This window comes from Eumetopias jubatus, unplaced genomic scaffold (genome assembly GCF_037043125.1).
Source record: "Eumetopias jubatus isolate StellerSeaLion01/CBP00866 unplaced genomic scaffold, mEumJub1_p1.0 scaffold_8, whole genome shotgun sequence".
Classification (NCBI taxonomy): domain Eukaryota; kingdom Metazoa; phylum Chordata; class Mammalia; order Carnivora; family Otariidae; genus Eumetopias; species Eumetopias jubatus.
Window position 1 is genome coordinate 8,622,907 of NW_028274814.1, and position 20,672 is coordinate 8,643,578.

Sequence of the window (20,672 nt, forward strand, 5' to 3'; positions counted from 1 at the left end):
TAATTTTTTTAAAGAAAATGATTTGGTGACTTTTGTATACTTTTAGCCAAGTATTTAATCCTAATATAAAAAGCTAGATTTACCAACAGAAAATTGTAATTACATTTTCATGGACTAAATGTATGCAAGAGAATATTAGAAGCATATAGCTACCTAAATTTACAAAAAGAATGAAATTTCCCACAGGAGATTATTAATTTAGGAATTGAACATGAGCCCCTAAGAGCACTGAAAACAAAAACAGAGCTAGCAATTATTGTTTTAAAACTGTTACACAGATAACTCTTCTAGTTAAAATTTAACATCCAAAAAAGAAGGATCTTCCTGAAGGCAATTATTAAACAATTCTTCTTAACCCAAATCTCAAAAATAAATCTATAATTACAGAATATGAAATAGCTTTCATTTTGAACACAGTTGATAGAAGCAACTTTTAAATAGAAAACATCTAGTTAAAGTCACCTCAAACCTGGGGGGGGGACCCAAATATGAAGCCATGGGAAAAGAAGCCAGCACAACCAGGTTTAAATGTGTGTGACTGATCAACGCCCACTGGCCTCACTCACCAACCAACCAGTGTCAGCTCCTCCCTTCTCAAAGAAAGCCAGTAGGAGACAAAACCATTCCATACACATGCCTCACGTGCCAACCAATCAACAACAGTCTCACCCAAATTACCATGGTCTTTCACATGATGACAAACCACTTAATTCTCTGAAAGTCCCCCAAACCTTAAACTCTACTCTTCCCAAAACCCTACATAAGAATAGCAGACTGCTCTGTCAGAAAAGACTCTAAGTGACCAGCATAGGTCTATCTTACTAGTAGCCAATAAATTCCAACTTCATCTTTTTATTTCAGATATTGAGGGCTCATAATCTTTTGGCAAGAATTTTTAAAGTCCTATAATTTGCCACCATATTTCGTTTTCCTTAATAAAATATAAATGAAGTTTGCTATTCCTCTGATCCACTTTACCATAATTAAAACTAGCATAAATACCAGTAAAAGAATAAATAGCAAGTAACCACAACATTGGGCCCCCCAAAAATAAAAAAAAATGCATACAACTGACAGATTAAATTGTCAGAATGGACCCATATCAAACTTTCTTTTTGTTTAAGTGAGAGTATTATGTTAAAAAACAATACATGCAGGTGAAACTCCATGCACTCAATAAACATTTGCTGAACAGAACTGTATACGCTAGGACGTTTTCTAGGCACTGAGGACATGGCGATGAATAGATAAAAATCCTACTCATGAGTGAAGTAAACACAATAACAATAAACTACACAGGCAAGATAGTACTAGAGGAGAAAAACTAAAGCAGAGAAATCAAATTTTGATGTGCCGTAGGGAAAGAGGTAATCAGGATAACCAAGAAAGGCCTTGCTAAGAAAGTAACTTTTAAGCACAAAATTGAAGGGGGGGGGAAGGAAGGAGCAAGGAGCAAGGAAGCCATGAGGGTATTGGAGGGAAAAGCACTCCAGAGTCAACAGCAAGGACAGAGGGATGCTCGAAGTGTTTGTAGTGAGGGGAAAAATGTGAGAAATTCAGTGTGGCTGGACAGCGTGAAAGGGACAGAAAATAGGAGTGAGGCAGTAAGGGATAGGGAGAGACCAAGATGAACAGATCATACAAGGCCTTGTAGGTGTTACAAAGAACTCTGGCATGTACTCTGAGTGAAATAGGAGGCAATTGGGTCTTGAGCAGAGGAACACATAATCTGACTTACATTTTAATAGATCCACTGTGTTTAGAATTAATGGAAACAGAGAAAAGACAAAAGAACAAACAAGAAGACCAATTAGTTAATTATTACACTTATACACACAACAGATGATAGTGGCTTGGTCATGGAAGATGTGTTTGGCTTCTGGATATATTTTGAAGGAAGACCTGACAAGATCTGCTGACAGATTAGATGTGACATGTATGAAAAAGAAAAAGACATGAGTCAAAGATGATACCAAGTTTTCTGGCAGAGCAACTGGAAGAATTGTCATTAACTCAATTAGGAAAGACAAGAAGGGCCGGTATAAGAAAGAATATCAGTAGTTCGATTTTGGACATGTTAAGTTCGTAAGACCCAAGAGCTATCCCAAAGAGACATCAAATAGGCAGTTTAATATGTAGGTCCGGAATTACGCAGAGAGATTTGGGCTGGAGATAGAAACTTGAAGATCATTATTAGAATATACAAGATAGTAAAAGTCAAGAGAAGGAAAATCAAGGACTGATTCCTGGAAGATGTCAATGTGTAAGTAAGAGGTGGGGGATGAGGAGAAAGCAGCAAATCAGGCTGAGATGTACAGACTAGGAAGGCAGGGGGAAAACCAGGGGAGTGAGTCAGATCCTGGAAGCTCAGTGAAGACAGAATTTTGGAGGAGAGAGTTCTCCATTGGGTCAAATATTGCTGATAGGTTAAATAAAATGAGATCTAAGAAATTATGTTTAGATTTATTAAAATGAAAATCAGTGGAAACCTTTGTAAAATCAATTCTGGAGTAGTGGGAGTGAAAATTACTAGACAGAATTCAAGAGTGAATGGGAGGTAAATGCGGATCAGTGAGTGTACATGGTTCTTTTAAGGATTTCATAGCTAAGAGGAAAGATCATAGATGATTTAATTTTCTTGTTTGGTTCAATCCTTACACAATGATGACGTAGTATTTTTGTAATATATTTTGTAATATAGTTTTTTAAATTACATACATATAGCACTAAATGTTTTTTAAAAAAAATGCCAGACTAAGGGGGATCCTGGGTGGCTCAGTCGGTTAAACCTCTTGATTTTGGCTCAGGTCATGATCTCTCGGTTGTGCGATCGAGCCCCACATGGGGCTGTGCTCTCAGTGCCAAGTCCGCTTGTCCCTCTCTCTCACCACGCACTCTCTCTCTCTAATATAAATAAAATCTTAAAAAAAAAAGGCAGACCAAGGCATTAAATAATTAACAAAATTATACAACCAAAAGACTCCTTAAAAATTTTCTAGATGTATTATATATATATATAACACTATATAACCTGATAATCATTTTTTCTCATGCTTAGAAAGACGACAGAAAAAGTATTAAGTTTGAAGAGCAATATTTCATGCTTGATAAAAATGATCAAACTGTAGGATATATCCAAAATAGTTAGTCATATTAAATTTCTATAAGAGGGGCGCCTGGGTGGCTCAGTTGTTAAGCGTCTCCCTTCAGCTCAGGTCATGGTCTCAGGGTTCTGGGATCGAGCCCCACATCGGGCTCCCTGCTCTGTGGGAAGCCTGCTTCTCCCTCTCTCACTCCCCCTGCTTGTGTTCCCTCTCTCGCTGTCTCTCTCTCTGTCACATAAAGAAATAAAATCTTTAAAAAAATTAAATTAAAAAAAAAAATTCTGTAAGAGAAGTATAAGGGGTTTGGAATGCAGAAAATATTCCTATTCTGTAAACTGAATTTTCGTAAATTATAGAATATTAAGTCACTATTGAAAAATCTGGTGTGGTGCATACAGAAATATATTCTCTTTAAAAAGGAAGGTTAATAGCATGCATGCAAGGTACCTTACAAAGATTCACTGCATTAGCAACATCTTGGTTTATAGCACAAGGATCATCAAATCAAATGTTTATATAGAATATGGGACAAGTTGACATACGAACTCTCTTGGTAATATTCAGATCAATTTGACGGTCCAACATTTGAACACTCAAGCTCAACAGAACCAAAACCCAAAACCTAATAACTAGCAATTTTGTTGGAAATAAGATACAGTGGCAGTGTAGCAGGTAACTTCCTTTTGCAACTCAGCAGATATTAAAAGTATTGTAAAATTTGCATAAGACATGATATCAAACCAAACACTTTAAATATATTTGTTAAACAATCAGTACACTGTCGACCTAAACTCCTTTTTTCAAATGGTCGCATATTACATTGTTTTATAGGGGTGACAACTTACTTCCTTATCGACAGATATTTAGACTATCTCCAACTTTTTGATATGAGAATGCTATAATAAACATCCTCAACATATCTGTCATGTTATATATATAATAACGTACAATAAATGTCCTTAGAATGTGTTTGTGTGTGTGTGTGTGTGTATTTCCACCAGTCATGTTTTCCTAGAGGATCTAGTCCTGGCAATGAAGCGTTGGAATAAAGGGACAGCATCTGGGGCGCCTGCGTGGCTCAGTCGTTAAGCGTCTGCCTTCGGCTCAGGTCATGATCCCAGGGTCCTGGGATCGAGCCCTGCACTGGGCTCCCTGCTCCGCGGGAAGCCTGCTTCTCCCTCTCCCACTCCCCCTGCTTGTGTTCCCTCTCTCGCTGTGTCTCTCTCTGTCAAATAAAGAAATAAAATCTTTTAAAAAATAAATTTAAAAAAGGGACACCATATTTAAAATTTTTGAAACACACTGCTAAATCACCGTTCAGAAAGGATTTACCAATTTCATCTAACAACAGTGTATAGGAATGCCTTTTTCCTCACATTTGCTAACTTTGGGTATTATTTTTTTAATAAAATATTTATCACAATGACTGCAAAAAATGATATCTCGTTATTTGCATTTTTCTGATTAGCACCCAGGACGGAATAGCCCTACTAAAAACACAAAATTTGTTAATCATGAATGTTAGCTCCAACTAGAATTTGTTTTATAGGAAAATAATAATTACCTACTATTTAAATATTGCTATAGGCTTACCCATCAGAATCTTCCTTTCTCCCAAAAGGAGAGAGGTGGTTTTCAGTTTTTCCACTCTCTCTTTGTGGAATTAGTCCAGCAGCAGCAGCAGCGACAACGCACACGTTTTCGAATACTGCCATCCCATTACTTTGGTGTCTCTTCTTTTCTTCATTAATCTTTAATGGAAATTTGATACTAAGGATAATTGTTACTACTTTATTCATTAAAAAGAACTTTTTTCATTAATTATACATTTTTTACAGATTTTATATATTTATCAGAGAAAGAGCACAAGCAGGGGGAGGGAGCTGCAGACAGAGGGAGAAGCAGGCTCCCCGCTGAGCAGGGAGCCCGATGCGGGACATGATCCCAGGACCCTGAGATCAGACCTGAGCCGAAGGCAGACTCTTAAGGACTGAGCCACCCAGGCATCCCAGAACTTTTTTTCATTAATTGTAACATTTGACTCTTAGTCTGTCGTAATTTTAATCGATAAAAATATTTTGTTTAACTTTATCATTATAAATAATTGCAATTTTTATAAATTCTGCTTCATTTCTGTTTGAATAAAAACAGCAGAATTGGGACGCGTGGGTGGCTCAGCTGGGTAAGCGTCTGCCTTCGGCTGGGGTCTGATCCAGGGTCCTGGGATCGAGGCCGGCATCAGTCTCCCTGCTCAGCGGGAAGCCTGCTTCTCCCTCTGCCTGCCGCTCCTCCTGCTTCTGCTCTGTCTCTCTCTCTGTCTCGCTGAGAAATAAATAAAATCTTTAAAAAATAATTAATTAAAACAGCAGAATTTTCCCAAATTTGAAAAAGGGCTTTCTTAATTTTGTATTCATATCCACACTTTGCTCCCTACCATTCCACACCCCACCCCATCTGACCAGCACCTACAAAGAAATAAAAAGACAAAGACACAAAAATGTGTCGTCTTCTGTTGTTATCACCTGGATTTTGCAAAAAAAGCCAGATTTAAAGGATGTGACATTGTGGTGCTCTAGGAACAAACAGAAGTTTTCCTCTTTCTGCACTGAGCTATTTTTTCCCCAACTGCCTTTTACAATTCTTTTTTCATTTGGATCCTAGGGCTATCAAAAAAGTGACAGTGTTCATTAAAATATATGAACCAAAGTTCACCACAACACAAAAAGAACAGAGTGAAACTGATGTTAGTGTAGAATTTTGGGAAATGAGTAATGCTCCCCAAATTCCACATTCAATAACCATAAAATTTTATAGCTAGAGGATATAAAAGTAATTATCAACTTTAATCCTGTTTTCCACTGATGAACGGCAATAAAACCAAAAAAGGTTAATTTGGTCCAAGGTTCCTAAAGTGGCATTACCTAGCATCTTATGGCACCGAAAGAGATGATACAATTCTTTGATGCTGAATCAGGTAAGTTATCAAACACATTCATTAAATTAATCAGATACATTAAAAGTATGACACTGGCACAGTAATTTAATATCTTAATTGGAGACAAGGTGCTTAGCTACTTCTTCTTTTAAAGGAGGATATCTCTAGATTTTTGTCTATTTTTAAAACTCAATTCACCTCAAAAGTCCGTTTTCTCCCTTCGAGTTAAATACTGAAGGTTTCTGAAGGTTTCTGCTACCTACATTATAAAAATCATACATGTCAAAATGTACCATACTTTATTAAACATAATATGAAGGTTTGACTCAACAGAAACATATGAGAATGGTGACCAAAAAAAGTGGAGGGGGGCGCCTGGGTGGCTCAGTCAGTTGGGCCTCTGACTCTTGATTTTGGCTCAGCTCATGATCTCGAGGTTGTGGGATTGAGCCCCATATCGGGCTCCATGCTCAGTGGGGAGTCTACCTACCTCTCTCTGTCTCTCCCTCTCTCCCTTTATCCCTCCCCTTGGCTTATGCTCTCTCAATAAATAAATAAATCTTAAAAAAAGAGTCTATTTTTAAAAAATGTGGAGGAAGAAAGTGATAATCCAAATATTTGTTATTAAAAATATCTCAAAGTGGTCCTGTTGGAATTCTAAGTTCCAAGAGTACAAAGCAGAAAAGATTGCACATACTGAAACAATAAATAGGTTTAGCTGAAATATTTGTTTATATCTTTTCTCTTAGTCATTGCTTCTTTCCCATTTTATTGTTTATGGAAACGCAGTTTATATTTAAGCCAATAGGTAAAAATAAAAACCCTAGAGATGGGGCACCTGGATGGCTCAGCGGTTAAGCGTCTGCCTTCAGCTCAGGTCATGATCCCAGGGGCCTGGGATGGAGCCCCATGTCAGGCTCCCTGCTCAGCAGAGAGTCTGCTTCTCCCTTTCTCTCTCCCTCTGCCTCTCCCCCGGCTCATGCTCGTGCACACACGTGCGCGCTCTCTCAAATAAATAAATAAATAAATAAAACTTAAAAAAAAAAAAAACACTAGAGATTATTATATATTTTTTAAAGATTTATTTATTTGAGAGAGAGCGAGAGCATGAGCAGGAAGGGCAGAGGGAGAACGAGAGAGAAACTAAAGCACACTCCACACCAAGCACAGAACCCAACATGGGGCTCAATCTCAGGAAACTCAGATCACAACCCAGGCCAAAACCAAGAGTCGGATGCTCGACTGTGCCACCCAGATGTGCCAAGATAATTGCATTTTTTAAAGTTTTTTTTTTAAAGATTTTATTTATTTATGTGACAGAGAGAGACACAGAGAGAGACGGAACACAAGCAGAGGGAGTGGGAGAGGGAGAAGCAGGCTTACCACTGAGCAGGGAGCCCGATCCGGGGTTCCATCCCAGGACCCCGGGATCATGACTTGAGCCGAAAGCAGATGCTTAACGACTGAGTCACCCAGGCACCCCGATAATTGCAGTTTTTAAGGAATTTTTTTTACGGTTACTCTGGTTCATGAGGTCACATGGTGTATAGCTAAATTCGTTCCCAAGTTCACATGCCACTTGGGAGACTGACGGAAAAACTTAAGGAAAACAAATCATAAGAATGTTTTCCTGCACTCCTACCATTGAGATAGCAGAAATAATCTATTTCCGAACACAATTACGTATTTAGACAACCCCATTTTATACACGAGCTTTTTTCCTAACTGGAAAATGAAAATGACTCAGATAACTGATAAAGAGAAAAAAACAAAAGAGCAGCAACAAAGTGAACCTCTTACCTCTTTTTGAAGTTGAACTTTCTCTTTTTCCAAATCCAGGAAGTCTATCTGTAACATGCCTATCTCGTTCTTAACCTTTTGAACATCTTGCTGTATTTCTTCTTTTAGATATACTTCTGATGTTCTGTAACTACATGGCGGAGAAGAACTCTCATTTTCTACTTCGGGTTCCATACGTCTATAGTTATTAGTACTGTCATTATCTGCACAGAATGGCTTCCGGAACAAGTCTTTTGTCTTCTTGTAAGTGTCTGTAACAGCAGAACTATTGTGCCTTTTTATTTGAGCCATCTGTCTCACCTCATTGGAGCTGGAAAACCTTTTGTCACAAAGGCTTTCCGAATGACTAGACTGAGGTATATGTCCCATCTCTAATTTAGAATTAGTGCTATTTTGGTTCATACTTTTTGCCATTGGCATGTCAAGCTCTTGGTCTTCTTTCACTTTAAACATAGCGAGTGGGTTCCTTACTTTTTTATTTTCTGTATCACTTTTAAAACTCTTATTTTTGTTAAAAACATGCTCAGTGTCTCCTTTATCATTTTCACAGTCCGATTTATTTTCACTTAAAGCAAAATCAGAAGATGACCGCCAAGCATATTTGAGACTAGACGTTCTTTGTTCAGCAAATGCCTGAAATACTAGAGGGACAGGCACTGCAAATGTATCCCTTTTCTCACAATCGAGTCTGTCATTTGTCAAGTTAGAAGGTATTTCCATTACGTTTGCTCCTTCTTTAAAGTTACCATGTAGTGACTCTTCCTTAGGATAAGGAGCAATTTTGTGTCTTTGACAAGTTTTACCAAACTTCCGCTTTAACTCACTGGTGATGGGTTTTAAATTCTTTTTCCACTCTAATTTGCCTTGTTTGATCCAGAGTTCCTCATGCTTCTGCACAGGAGGATGTTCTGAATATACAGATATATGAGCCTCTCTATTACAGTTCTTACTCATCTCTGGTTCTCGAGACTTTTTTTGCAGATGCAAAAGTGGAATATTAATTTGCTTGGTTTGATTTTCAGATGTCTTTTCTGCCAGGATACATGTTTGTAAAATAACTTTATCCTTAAGTAATCAAGTATGGACAAAGAAAAATTAGAAAATAATTAAAATTTAACTGTTACATTTCTTAATCTATGTTAAGCTGCTCCCAAGTCACTGGATTGTAACAAAGAAGCGAAAAATAACTCGCCCTAGCTTAAGACAGAAGAAAAACATACATCCATCAACTTAACTTTGTCAGTTTTTTGGAAATAAACAATTCATTCCATGTTACATCTACCAAAAAATGAATTCGATTATTTTTAATGTTACAAACTTAAAAACATTTTACCTCACCATAGCTTACATAGTGAGCCCCTACCGTGCATTTCAGGATTTTCTTTAAAGACTAATAACTAGAGAATAGGCAAATTTTAAATTATTAGGAGCCAAAATCAATTAACATCAATCAGAAAGAAAATTCCTAAATCTTAATTCAAATTATATACTATGACAGTGTTATACATCACTGTAATTACCTGCTTCTATCCAGCTCTAATATAATGTCCACTGAGAGTGGATAAGAAAAATGTTAATAATACTGATTTCCTACGCTGAAATGAAATAACTGAAGGAGTTATGGTTTATTACCCAACTACAAAAGTCCCATCCTGGAAGGTGGGATTCTAGGCAATTGGCAATTGTGCTGACTTTATGACCCCACTCTCTGAAGTCAACTACACAGAGATCACAAGGCAAAATAAATCTTTAATCTTGGCATTAGTGATGGGCAATACAGAACTGCACATTTGGAACCACTGAGGATAATTACTCCTTCTACGTGGATCTAAGTCAGTAGTCATCATTATTATGCTACTCATAATTTCAACTGCTTAAACATATGATTCAATATTTGGTGTTACCTTCTTTATCACATAAAAAGTTACAAAAATGGAAGAAGCAAACACTATTCAGGACTTTTTTTTCTCTCAATTCCAAGGATGAAGTTTAGCTATAAGTTACTATAAATTCTAACAATAGTTTAAGGTTTGTAACTTGTAAAATTTTATAAAAACTAAATATTAAATTATAATCTATTGACTTCAATATGTCCATTCAAAAGATAATTTCATTTGAACTATGTTACATTATTAAAGCAGGAAAAAAATATAAAAGTGGAAATTTACATTTAAATTTAACTTTTTACATACCTATCGGTGGTTATTTTCACTTTCATCAAGTCTTTTTTGCTCTTCCTCTGATGTCCTTTCTAAGTCTCCTTCTGCTGGCAAATCTATATATTTAGTTAAAATGGACTACTTAGAATGGTTAGATAAAAGCTATAACCTTCTGAAAAATAGAAGATAACATTTCATCTATTGATGGTTTAAATTAAACTTAATCTTTAGCTGAATATTTACTTTAAGAAATACTTTTAATTATAGGAAACTTCAACAAACCATTTGGGAAATACTAAATGTCACCAGGTTAAACACATACAAACATCTCAAAGATTCATTCACAAGTTCATCCACCTAACATCAATGAACAAAACTCTCAGAAACAAAATTTTAAAATGCAGCAGAAACATGTAAAATCACAAGACTATTCTTTACCTTGTAACAGCACCTCTTAACACCCAAAGCCTCAGCTACAACATTATTCATGGTTTCCAAAATTATTACTATTTTTTATGTCTTTATTAGTGTACAACCTTCCTATGGGTGTATGTCCCTGCTGAATGTAAACATTCCTGAAATGTTTTCCTCTCCTACTTGATAAATTTCTTCACATCTTTTAGGACACAGACTGCTATGTAAAGTCATCCTTGATTATGGCTAGTCTTCCCCAGATTAATAGGTGTCTCTTTCTTCAGGGGTACCTTAGTACTTTACAGATTTTTCTAGTGTATCTTCACCACCTGAACTGTAAATTACTTCTTTCTATATCTATTTCTTTTACTCCGGGACTGTATGGGACAATCTCTCTCACTCTCTCTCTTTTTTTAGAGAGGGGGAGGAGCAGAGAGAGAGAGAGAGAGAGAATCTTGTCCAGGCTCCAAGCCCAGCACTGAGCCCCACATGGGCCTCGATCTCACAACTCTGAAGTCATGACCTGAGCCGAAATCAAGAGTTGGACGCTCAACCGACTGAGCCACACAGGTGCCCCTGTATGGGGCAATCTCTTAAGTCATCTCTATGTAAACTGTCTTCATTTTACTCAGTAATTATTTACTGAGTTCCCAGTAAGTGCTAGCCACCCAGGTTTCAAGAAGCACGTAGATAAAAGTTGTCAGGAATGGTTTTTCTGGACATAATGCCTGAACCGAAACTGAAAACAGTGAGGTCAGCCAGATTCAAAGGGATTAGAGGGAGGAAAACAGGGAGAGTATGCAAGGCTGTAGGAAGACAAGGGAGAGAAGCACACGACAGGGTAAATATTTGTCTAAAAGGGAGAGAAGCACACAACAGGGTAATACAGGGATCTAAGAGGAAGACATCAGCAGCAGTTCAGAATGCCAGAGAAAAGGGCAGACGGCAGAAAGGGCTAGAGAGTTTGGCAGAAGTCAAGATTATGAAAGCTTTATATGTAAGTTTAAGATACCTGGACACAAATATATTTTCAACAGTGGTTCCTAGTCATATTGACATTTGAGACAGATCACTCTAAATGCCGTGGAGAGGGATGAATTTGAGGGGCACTGTCACACAAGATGGGAGATGAATTACAAGGCAGTACTGCAAAATAAAGATGAAGTACACCTGAACTGACAGAATGGGTCCAGAAATATTGAGGATATAAAATTATCAGGGCACAGTACAGAATAAATCTGTATTAAATGAATAAGCACACAATCATGGGTCCCTAGAGAACTAACTTTGCTCACTACTTTATAAAAGGCATCAAGTGAGAAGAGAAACAATCCACATGAACTGTTTTAAGTTGCTTGTATTTCTAATTTTTGTTTCAGATCTTCCTTTGTTACAGGAGACTGTAGGTATTTTAAAAGTCCTCCTTCTTGGATCTACCAAGCTCGGGAAGAAATAACAGCAAACAAGTCACTTGTAGAGGTGAATAACTTTGGATTTCTTGCCTGTACTCACTACTCTAGGAGATCATTGAAAATCTTTTGAAAACACAGTGTTAATTCTTCAAGTAAAGAAAGAACCTAAAACTACAGGGGTGAAAAAAATATTGTACGATTTATTGGTACAGACCTGATCACAGGACTGATAAAAGGCATGGGATTAACTGGTACATTAAGTAGAGGACACATTAGATGTGGTTAATCAATAGACTGAGTATCTTAGTAGAATGAAAACTGACTTTACATATATTATTTTTAAATAATAAAGTGCTCCTTAAAACCAGTATTCCATTTACTGATTAAAAATAATAAAGGGAGGTGCCTGGGTGGCTCAGTCAGTTAAATGGCTGCCTTCGGCTCAGGTCATGATCCCAGGGTCCTGGGATCGAGTCCTGCATCGGGCTCCCCGCTCAGCGGGGAGTCGGCTTCTCCCTCTGACCCTCCCCCCTCTCATTCTCTCTCTCTCTCTCATTCTCTCAAAGAAATAAAATCTTGGGGAACAAAAGGGAAATAATGTATAAGCTTTCAGTATGGAAATATGACTACCAAAATGGAAAAAAATCAATTTAATCGCCACAGAATTTTTAGATACTGAATATCTTTTGTATTTCAAAAACAGTGTCATACTTACTGATAATAACAATTTTCGCATTTAGGGAATGAATGCTATAATCTCTTTTGTTTCCAAAATTAGTTTGATTTGGTAGATCATGTTAGTCTTTAAAAGGTTTTTTTCAAACAGCTATCATATCAAAAAATTAGCTCTCTTAAAAAAGAAAAACAGCCAAAGCTTCCATATTCAAATTAATCTCATTTGAATAATGAATACCAATACAACATAGATCTTTGATGTCTCATAGATCTGAGGAGGATGAATGAGTGGCTGTTTTACCCCAAGTTTAGCACTCCATCTGCTTTCAGTATTCTTTGTGGAGCAGCTGTAATTTAATCTGCTTTAGTGCAAATACACTCAAGCCATCTAAAGTGAATTCTCTCAAGTTTCCTCATCAACTCCAAAATTTCCTAGCTAACACGCCTTTCTTTCTTCCTTCCTTCCCTTCACTATCCACCTTCTTCAAAAGTAATTTTTGGGGGCGCCTGGGTGGCACAGTCAGTTGGGTGTCTTGGCTCTTGATTTCAGCTCAGGTCATGATGTCGGGGTCCTGGGACTGAGCCCCGCATCGGGCTCCAGGCTCAGCAGGGAGTCTGCTTAAGGATACTCTCTCCCTCTCCCGTTGCCCCTCACCCTGGTTGCTCGTTCTCTCTCTCCCTAAGATAAATAAATCTTTAAAAAAAGTAATTTCTGGATTTATGGTCTTGACTGTTCTGCTTTTACATCCCTTTGATTATGGATTATCTCTATCACTTCTTTCCTCTTTGTTTAGCAGCAGTATCTTAAATCTATAACCTCTCTTTCTCCATCTCCTTGCTCCCCTCTAGCTAAAAACATGCTCAGCAATAAAAACAAAGTCATGCTCTTCCTTGATCCTATTATGTCTTGAACTATCCAGTGGCCCTTCCAGATTTCTCTATAGGGAAGTCTACATCCTTCCTATGGAGCACATGAACCAAGGACCACCAACACTGGCATCACCTGAGATGTCAGAATGCAGAATCCCAGACCTGCTGCTCACAATGTGCATTTTTAACAAGGTCTCAGATGATTCACTACAATTTGAGAAATTCTGGTCCATACGGAGTCTGCTGCCACATTCCTTTACCTTAACTTAACCTTCTAGAAAAAGCCTCAATTTCCTATCAATTCTCCAAAACTGAAAATGTATTAAAAGTCATAAACTTTCAGGGTGCCTGGGTGGCTCAGTTGTTAAGCGTCTGCCTTCAGCTCAGGTCATGGTCTCGGGGTCCTGGGATCGAGCCCCACATTGGGCTCCCTGCTTGGCGGGAAGCCTGCTTCTCCCTCTCCCACCCCCCCGCCTGTGTTCCCTCTCTCGCTGTCTCTCTCTCTGTGTCAAATAAATAAATAAAATTAAAAAAAAAGTCATAAACTTTCTAATGGACTTTTTATCAGGGCGAAAGCTTCCTTGATCTCCCCCTAACTGACCCTGCTCTCTTCTTCCTTCCAATTCTCTTATTTTGCACTAAATGGTACTATCTTATGAAGTGCCACCATTTTGTATGACATTAAGATATATACATTTATAGCCGACTAGGACACAGCTCTGCATAATCAGCTACGCCGGTCCTTAATGTCTTCCCAACAGTGAGGAAATCAGGAAGAGTGGAAAAATTTTGGCATACTACTCTGACAAACTTTGGTACTGGAAGCTCACTTGATATTTTTCCTGCATTTCAAATACTCTGCTCTTCCTTCTAAAGAATTATTTTATGTTACCACCTTCCACTATAAAGAGCTGCCTTTGCCCTTCATTTACTCCCGGTACTCTCCGCCTTTCTCATCATTCCCTCTTTTGCTCTTTTCCTCTTATTTCCTGATGTTCCTTAGGTCTTAGAATACCTTGAAATGGAACCAGTAATTTAGTTCCTGCAGTGGCACTCTCAATTTGATCTGTTGCTGACACCTGATAAGATATCAATTTATCTCCTTTTCACATCTTTCTCCTTTCTATGCGTTTAATAGGTGATTTTCTTTGGATATTAGAACATATCGCTATTCCCATTTTAAATTAACATTCTATCAAGTGACTTTTTAATAAAATACAATTCTTACGTTCTACTTCTTCATTTAATATACGTGGTCCCTTCTGATCCGCAGCTCCAGATAAACGTTTAACGTCTTTCTTTGGAAGACTCTCAGAAATACTCTGTTAAAATTAACATCAAAAATGAGCTGCATAAAGACTTCCGAATCCTTTTCTAAGAAAATATCTGAATTTCCGACGTTAACAGCAATCAGACTTACAAATAAGAAAAGCATGTATTGAAAACCAAAACATCTCAAAACCTCATATATGCTTTCTAGATTAGGTGTACTTTTTAATCTACATTTGCTCCGACTCTGTAAACCAAACATGGAAGGCCAGAGTAAATACTTTCATAGACAGAAGACTGATTTATATGTACCTTTCAAGAGGAACTAACAAAACACCTAACTCTCCTTTGCATTTCCCACCAAAATAAAAGGACATTAAAAAGATGTATTTAAACAAATTCTTTAATAAGTATATTTGCTACAAATTTAAACTGTTCCTGGCGGCAGAAACGTTTTCAGTGCTAAAATAAGAAGATACTTGACATGATGAGAAACCTTGGAGAATATCATGTTGAGTATAAACAGAACATTGTGGTAGCTGCTGTTTCATTTAGATAAACAAAGGCTTGGAATTTTTATTGATAGGAAAAATGGTTGAATGAAATGGAAAAGTAGAAAGAAAAACTTTTCTTGAAGTTATATTTAAATAATAGCAAAAAATTTTAGATACAGGTATGAAACCCTTCAAAAGGTATAGTAAGCTTTCCTACGGGAAGAATAAGAACATTTATTTATTAATTACCTAAAAAGTACCAGGCACTTATTTTAGTATGCACATTTTCTTTTCTCTTCACCCAACAGTAACAACAATGATTATGACAATGGGGTGGATCTTCCTGCTTCCTGGTCATTCCAAGACATAAAGAGTGAAATGATGAATAGATGTGATCCATGGTTCTCTCTGTCTAGAATGTCCCTCTCCAAGACCTTCGCACGACCGGTCCTTCTCATCCGCCACTTGGCAGCTCTTGCCACATTCAGAGAGATCTTTCCTGACTAGCAAAATTCCACTCCCATTCTCACCCCCATCCTAAATAAACTCACCCAAAATTCCCTAACATAACATTGCCATTTTCTTTATATGAAGCACTTATAGTAACTTACAATAGATTGTTGTTTCCTTATTTTTTGTGCTCCTACCCCTAGAGCCTAACCCCTCAACTTATATAGCCTGGTACATAGCTGATATTCAATAACAGAAATGTATTTAAGGTCAAAGCATTTAAAATAATCTCACTGAGGGGGTGCCTGTGTGGCCGAGTCAGTTAAGTGTACAACTCTTGATTTCAGCTCAGTTCATGATCTCAGGGTCATGAGATCAAGCCCCATGTCGGGCTCCGTGCTGAGCATGAGGCCTACTTGGGATTCTCTCTCTCCCTCTTCTTCTGCCCCTCCCCACCCCTCTCACACGCTCTCTCTCTCTCTAAAAAATAAATAAAATCATCTCACTGAGAAGGTCTCAAGTACCAAGTCACTATACTGTCGACCCTTACACAATGCGTTCACAGCCGTGCAGTCAAAAATCCACATCTAACTTTTGATTCCCCAAAAGCTTAACTACTAATCTCCTATTGAACTTCCTACTTTAAAAGCAATTAGACTTAAAATAGGAAAAATGTAAATTAAAAACCAAAACATTTAAATAGAAGACCTCGTATCGGCTCTCTAGATCTAATCTACGTCTTAATCCTCATTTGGCCATTGACTCTGTAAAGTGAGCATGGAAGGTCAGAGTAAATTATAACCTAATGCTGACCTTACCAATAATGTAAGGTCAATTAACACATTTTGTTTGTTGTATGTATTATATACTGGATTCTTACAATATAAAGAAAAGGTTAAGAAAATCATAAGGAAAATAGATTAACAGTACTGTACTGTATCAAAAAAAGTCTGTGTAAGTGGACACACAATTCAAACTCATCCTGTTCAACAAACTGTATACCTATACAATGTCACTGAAACTTAACATATCCCAAATTAGAAATCCACTTGCCCGTTCTAACTTTGCCATTCTTTTCTTGACACTACTGCCATTTATTTTATTGTCCTTCAGAAATCTTCACATTTAAAAAAAGTGTCCTCAGTGTTTAATAAACCACTAAATACTGCTGTGATCATTTTTGTCCTGTATTTCTCTAGCAGCCTTTACAGTATACAAAGTGTTTTCACATTTGTTACCACATTTGTTCATTACACATACCTGAGAGGTAGGTATTAGTACCATTTTTATGAATGAGGTCTCTGACATTCAGACAGGTTAAACAAGTTTTTCTGGGATCCCACAGCTACCAAGTGACAGAACCAGGATACTAGCATATCTTTTGACTTCAAACACGGTGCTTGCACCATTGTGTAGCACCTCCCTGTGCTAAGAGGTCAGGCCCTTTTTACCTCCTTCCATGATCTGTCACCTTAAAAGAGGTTATGAATTACTTTATACTTATGTTACTACAAGTATGGCTGCCACAAAGATACTTAATGCATACTATTGTAACTACCCAAAATGGCTTTTACCTATTAAAACATCACTAAACCAGGGATGCCTGAGTTTATCAGGCATCAGTTGGTTCTGGGATCAGATCCAGTATCAGTTGGTTCTGGGATCTAGCCCCATGTGCTCAATGGGGAGGCTGCTTCTCCCTCTCCCTCCGCACCTCCCCTAGCTCATGCTCTCTTTCTCTCTCTCTCTCTCAAATAAATAAAATCTTTTTTAAAAATAAATAAATAAAACACCACTAAACCAAATTGTTATTATAATCCCAAAGCTCCTTGTAAATCCACTTAACAATCCAAATATAATACTTTCAGGGCCCCGGATGGCTCAGTCAGTTGAGTATCCAACTCTTGGTATCAGTAGGGCTCTGCGCCGAGTGGAGTCTGCTTCAGATTGTCTCTCCCTCTCTCTCCTGCTCACTCACTCTCTCTCAAATAAAGAAAATCTTAAAAAAAAAAAAATATATATATATATAAAAAATACTTTCAAGTCCCAGGCATTAGCTTTTCAAGTTCCAAGTTGTAAAAAACTATAATCCAAACTTTCTAGATCTCATTAGGAATTTTGCACATCCATATACACCACAGAATCACATCCGGCCATAGGCTGGCCTGGAGTAATTCTTTAGTTTTTTAAATAACTTAATTTCAAAACCCAAACTACTTCCTTATCACTCCTGAGCCTCGGTTTTCTGAAATAATACTACACAGTTTTCATTAAGTTAAGCTTGCAAAATAGCAGAACTGTATTATGCTGTATTATTATACTTAGCACATAATTATTTTATCAATTACAGGTAAAAAGCATAAGCAAATAGTTTTTATGGGCAAATGCAGAGATGACAGAGTAGAGGCTAAGCATCCCTTTTATGCTTTAACATCATTCAATGTTTATATATTTTTTAAGATTTTATTTATTTGACAGAGAGAGAGACAGGAAGAGAGGGAACACAAGCAGGGGGAGTGGGAGAGGGAGAAGCAGGCTTCCCGCTGAGCAGGAAGCCCGATGTGGGGCTCGATCCCAGGACCCTGGGATCATGACCTGAGCCGAAGGCAGACACTTAACTGACTGAGCCACCCAGGTGCCCCACAATGCTTATATTTTAAAATAAGAAGAAAACAGTACCTCACAATCCCAAGGTGATTCTCCATCTTCCTCTTCTCCTAATCCTAATGCTGACATCGTAACTATAAAGTACAGTCAGATACATTAATGAAACATTATCGTATATACAAGCTTATCCCCACTCTTGAATATTTCAATAAAATTAATAGCAGTAAAGATTTTCAGGGGTTGAATTATTTTCAGGAAGAAAAAGTAGTAGTCGGGACACTTAAAAAGAAAGACAGCAAAAGAAAAATATGTTAATGAAATGCGTAATATATCTGGATCTACATACTTTCAGATTTTTTTATACTAGCATTTGAACATAGGAAAAAATTCATAGATGTTTACTAACTTACCACTACTATTACTTTTGTATGCTCTATCAGCAGAAGTCAGATTGTCATTAACTGTTTGCTCTTGTGGAGCACTTTCAGTAATACTAATACCATCGTCCTGTTTTCCAATTGCCGGCTGCACCTCTCCTTCCTATAAAAACAACACAAAACAAAAACCCAACTTCAGAAAACATCACATTAATTCACTTGTTCACTCACTCACTCACTCAGAATGACAAATACATACCGTACCTGTCAAGTCATAGGCACTCTCCTGGGAGAAGCTGGAAATACAAACGACAGAGACTGCCCTGTATGCTAGCAGGCTAGAGACGGACAACGACAATTAAGAACAGAAGAGTATCATTTACTAGTTCTACAGGTGAAGTGAATAAAGCACAGTGAAGGCACAAAGGAGAAAAGAGATGCATATGGGAAGCTCAGGAAATGCTGCAGACAGGGCTGTATATTGAAAGACAGACAAGGTGCACAAGAAGTGTGCGAAGGACATTCTAGAAAAGGCAGAATGAGCGAAAGGATGAAGTATGAAATAACACAGTAAGTGATGACAGCTCCAGAATGTGGCAAAACTGGAACACAATTCTTGGGAATGGGATAGAGAGAGATAATTGGAAAATCAGGACTGAACCAAAAAAGGCAAGTGTCATGCTAGAATATGAACTTTCTCCTTCATGTAATGGGGATCCACTAAATAAGCAGAGGAGTTACATCATCAGAAATATATTTTAGAAAGGTCTGACAGCAACGTGAAGATGCACATAAAGGAACCAAAACCAGAAGAGTATTTCAAAACTATGTGAGAGAGTGAATTATAATAAGATATGAAAAATGGTAAGCAGGGACAAAATACTGAATGTGGTGATTTTTTTGTTTATTTTTTTTTTTAAGATTTTTTATTTATTTCTCAGAGAGAAAGCACAGGGCAGGAGTGTCAGGCAGAGAGAGAAGCAGGCTTCCCGCTGAGCAAGGAGCCCAACTTGGGACTCGATCCCAGGACCCCCGGATCATGATCTGAGCTGAAGGCAGCCCCTTAACGAAGGGAGCCTCCCAGGCGTCCCTTTTTCTAATTTAAATTCAATTAATTCACATATAATGTATTACTGGTTTCAGAGGTAGGGATGTGGTGATTTTTTTTTTTAAAGATTTACTTATTTTGAGAGAGAGAGAGTGTGTGTGTGTGTGCACGGGGAGGGGCAGAGGGACAGGAAGAAAGAGAATCCTCAAGCCGACTCCCTACTCAGTATGGAGCCTGACACAGGGCTTGATACCAGGACCCTGAGATCATAACCTGAGCCAATATCAACAGTCGGATGCTTAACCGAGTGAGCCACCCAGGTGCCCCTGGATGTAGTAATTTCAGGGAAGTTTGGAGTCCAGGATTTTTCCTGCTTCAGTGTTTCAGTGGTACAATATACTAGGATGGGGAAAACAAATGACAAGGCAGATTACAAAGTCAGGGAAGAGGAAAGGGTCAGAAGCAATGTCTTCAATCTGGGACATAACAACTTTGAAGCACCCAGGAGACTTAAGGAGAAAGTTTTAGACAAGTAGATTTGGAGTAGGAAAAAATGATAAGAAAACCACGATGTTAAAAAAACATAAATATCTCTAAAATATACTAACCTGATATAATTAATGTAAACCTACACAAAACTCTGAAATTTTCAGAACAAACATAAAAACAGGGGGAAAAAAACCATGGGATTCAATATTTCATTTATATACTTCAACATTAGTTTCAAGGATAGAAAATAGACTTTTCTTAATATAGGTAAGTTAGTGGGCACCTGGGTGGCTCAGCTGATTAAGCATCTGACTCTTGATTTGGGCTCAGGTCATGATCTCAGGTTTGTCAGATTGAGTCCCAAAATCAGGCTCCATGCTCAGTGGGGAGTCTGCTTCTCTCCCTCTCTTTTTCTCTCCCTCGGCACCTCCCCCCCCCCACTCTCTCTCTCTCTCTCTCTGAAATAAATCTTTAGGAAAAAAAAATATATATATAGGCAAGTATTCATTTCTGTAATGAATACCATTTTTAAGATTAATAAAAAGATTTAATTGCAAAACACCAATTCA

General features: G+C 37.7%; 2 protein-coding genes across 2 annotated transcripts in view; both read right to left on the bottom strand.

Annotated features, from left to right (window-relative positions):
• The window catches only part of LOC114204207 (ankyrin repeat domain-containing protein 26-like), a 43,231-nt gene extending 34,431 nt beyond the window's left edge, over positions 1-8,800 (bottom strand). Inside the window, 2 exon segments of the mRNA XM_088025515.1 lie at positions 4,698-4,855; positions 7,840-8,800. Of these exon segments, the coding sequence (XP_087881641.1) occupies positions 4,698-4,855; positions 7,840-8,793 (1,112 nt within the window). The 5' untranslated portion in view covers positions 8,794-8,800.
• A 15-nt stretch (positions 8,801-8,815) lies between these two features.
• Positions 8,816-20,672, bottom strand: part of LOC148163633 (ankyrin repeat domain-containing protein 26-like) — a 31,778-nt gene continuing 19,921 nt past the window's right edge. Inside the window, exons 2-6 of the mRNA XM_088025509.1 lie at positions 18,600-18,729; positions 18,262-18,323; positions 14,598-14,691; positions 10,032-10,114; positions 8,816-8,904 (exon numbers count right to left, since the gene is read on the bottom strand). Coding sequence (XP_087881635.1) covers positions 10,032-10,114; positions 14,598-14,691; positions 18,262-18,323; positions 18,600-18,729 — 369 coding nt within the window. The 3' untranslated portion in view covers positions 8,816-8,904. The remainder of the gene's footprint in view (positions 8,905-10,031; positions 10,115-14,597; positions 14,692-18,261; positions 18,324-18,599; positions 18,730-20,672) is intronic.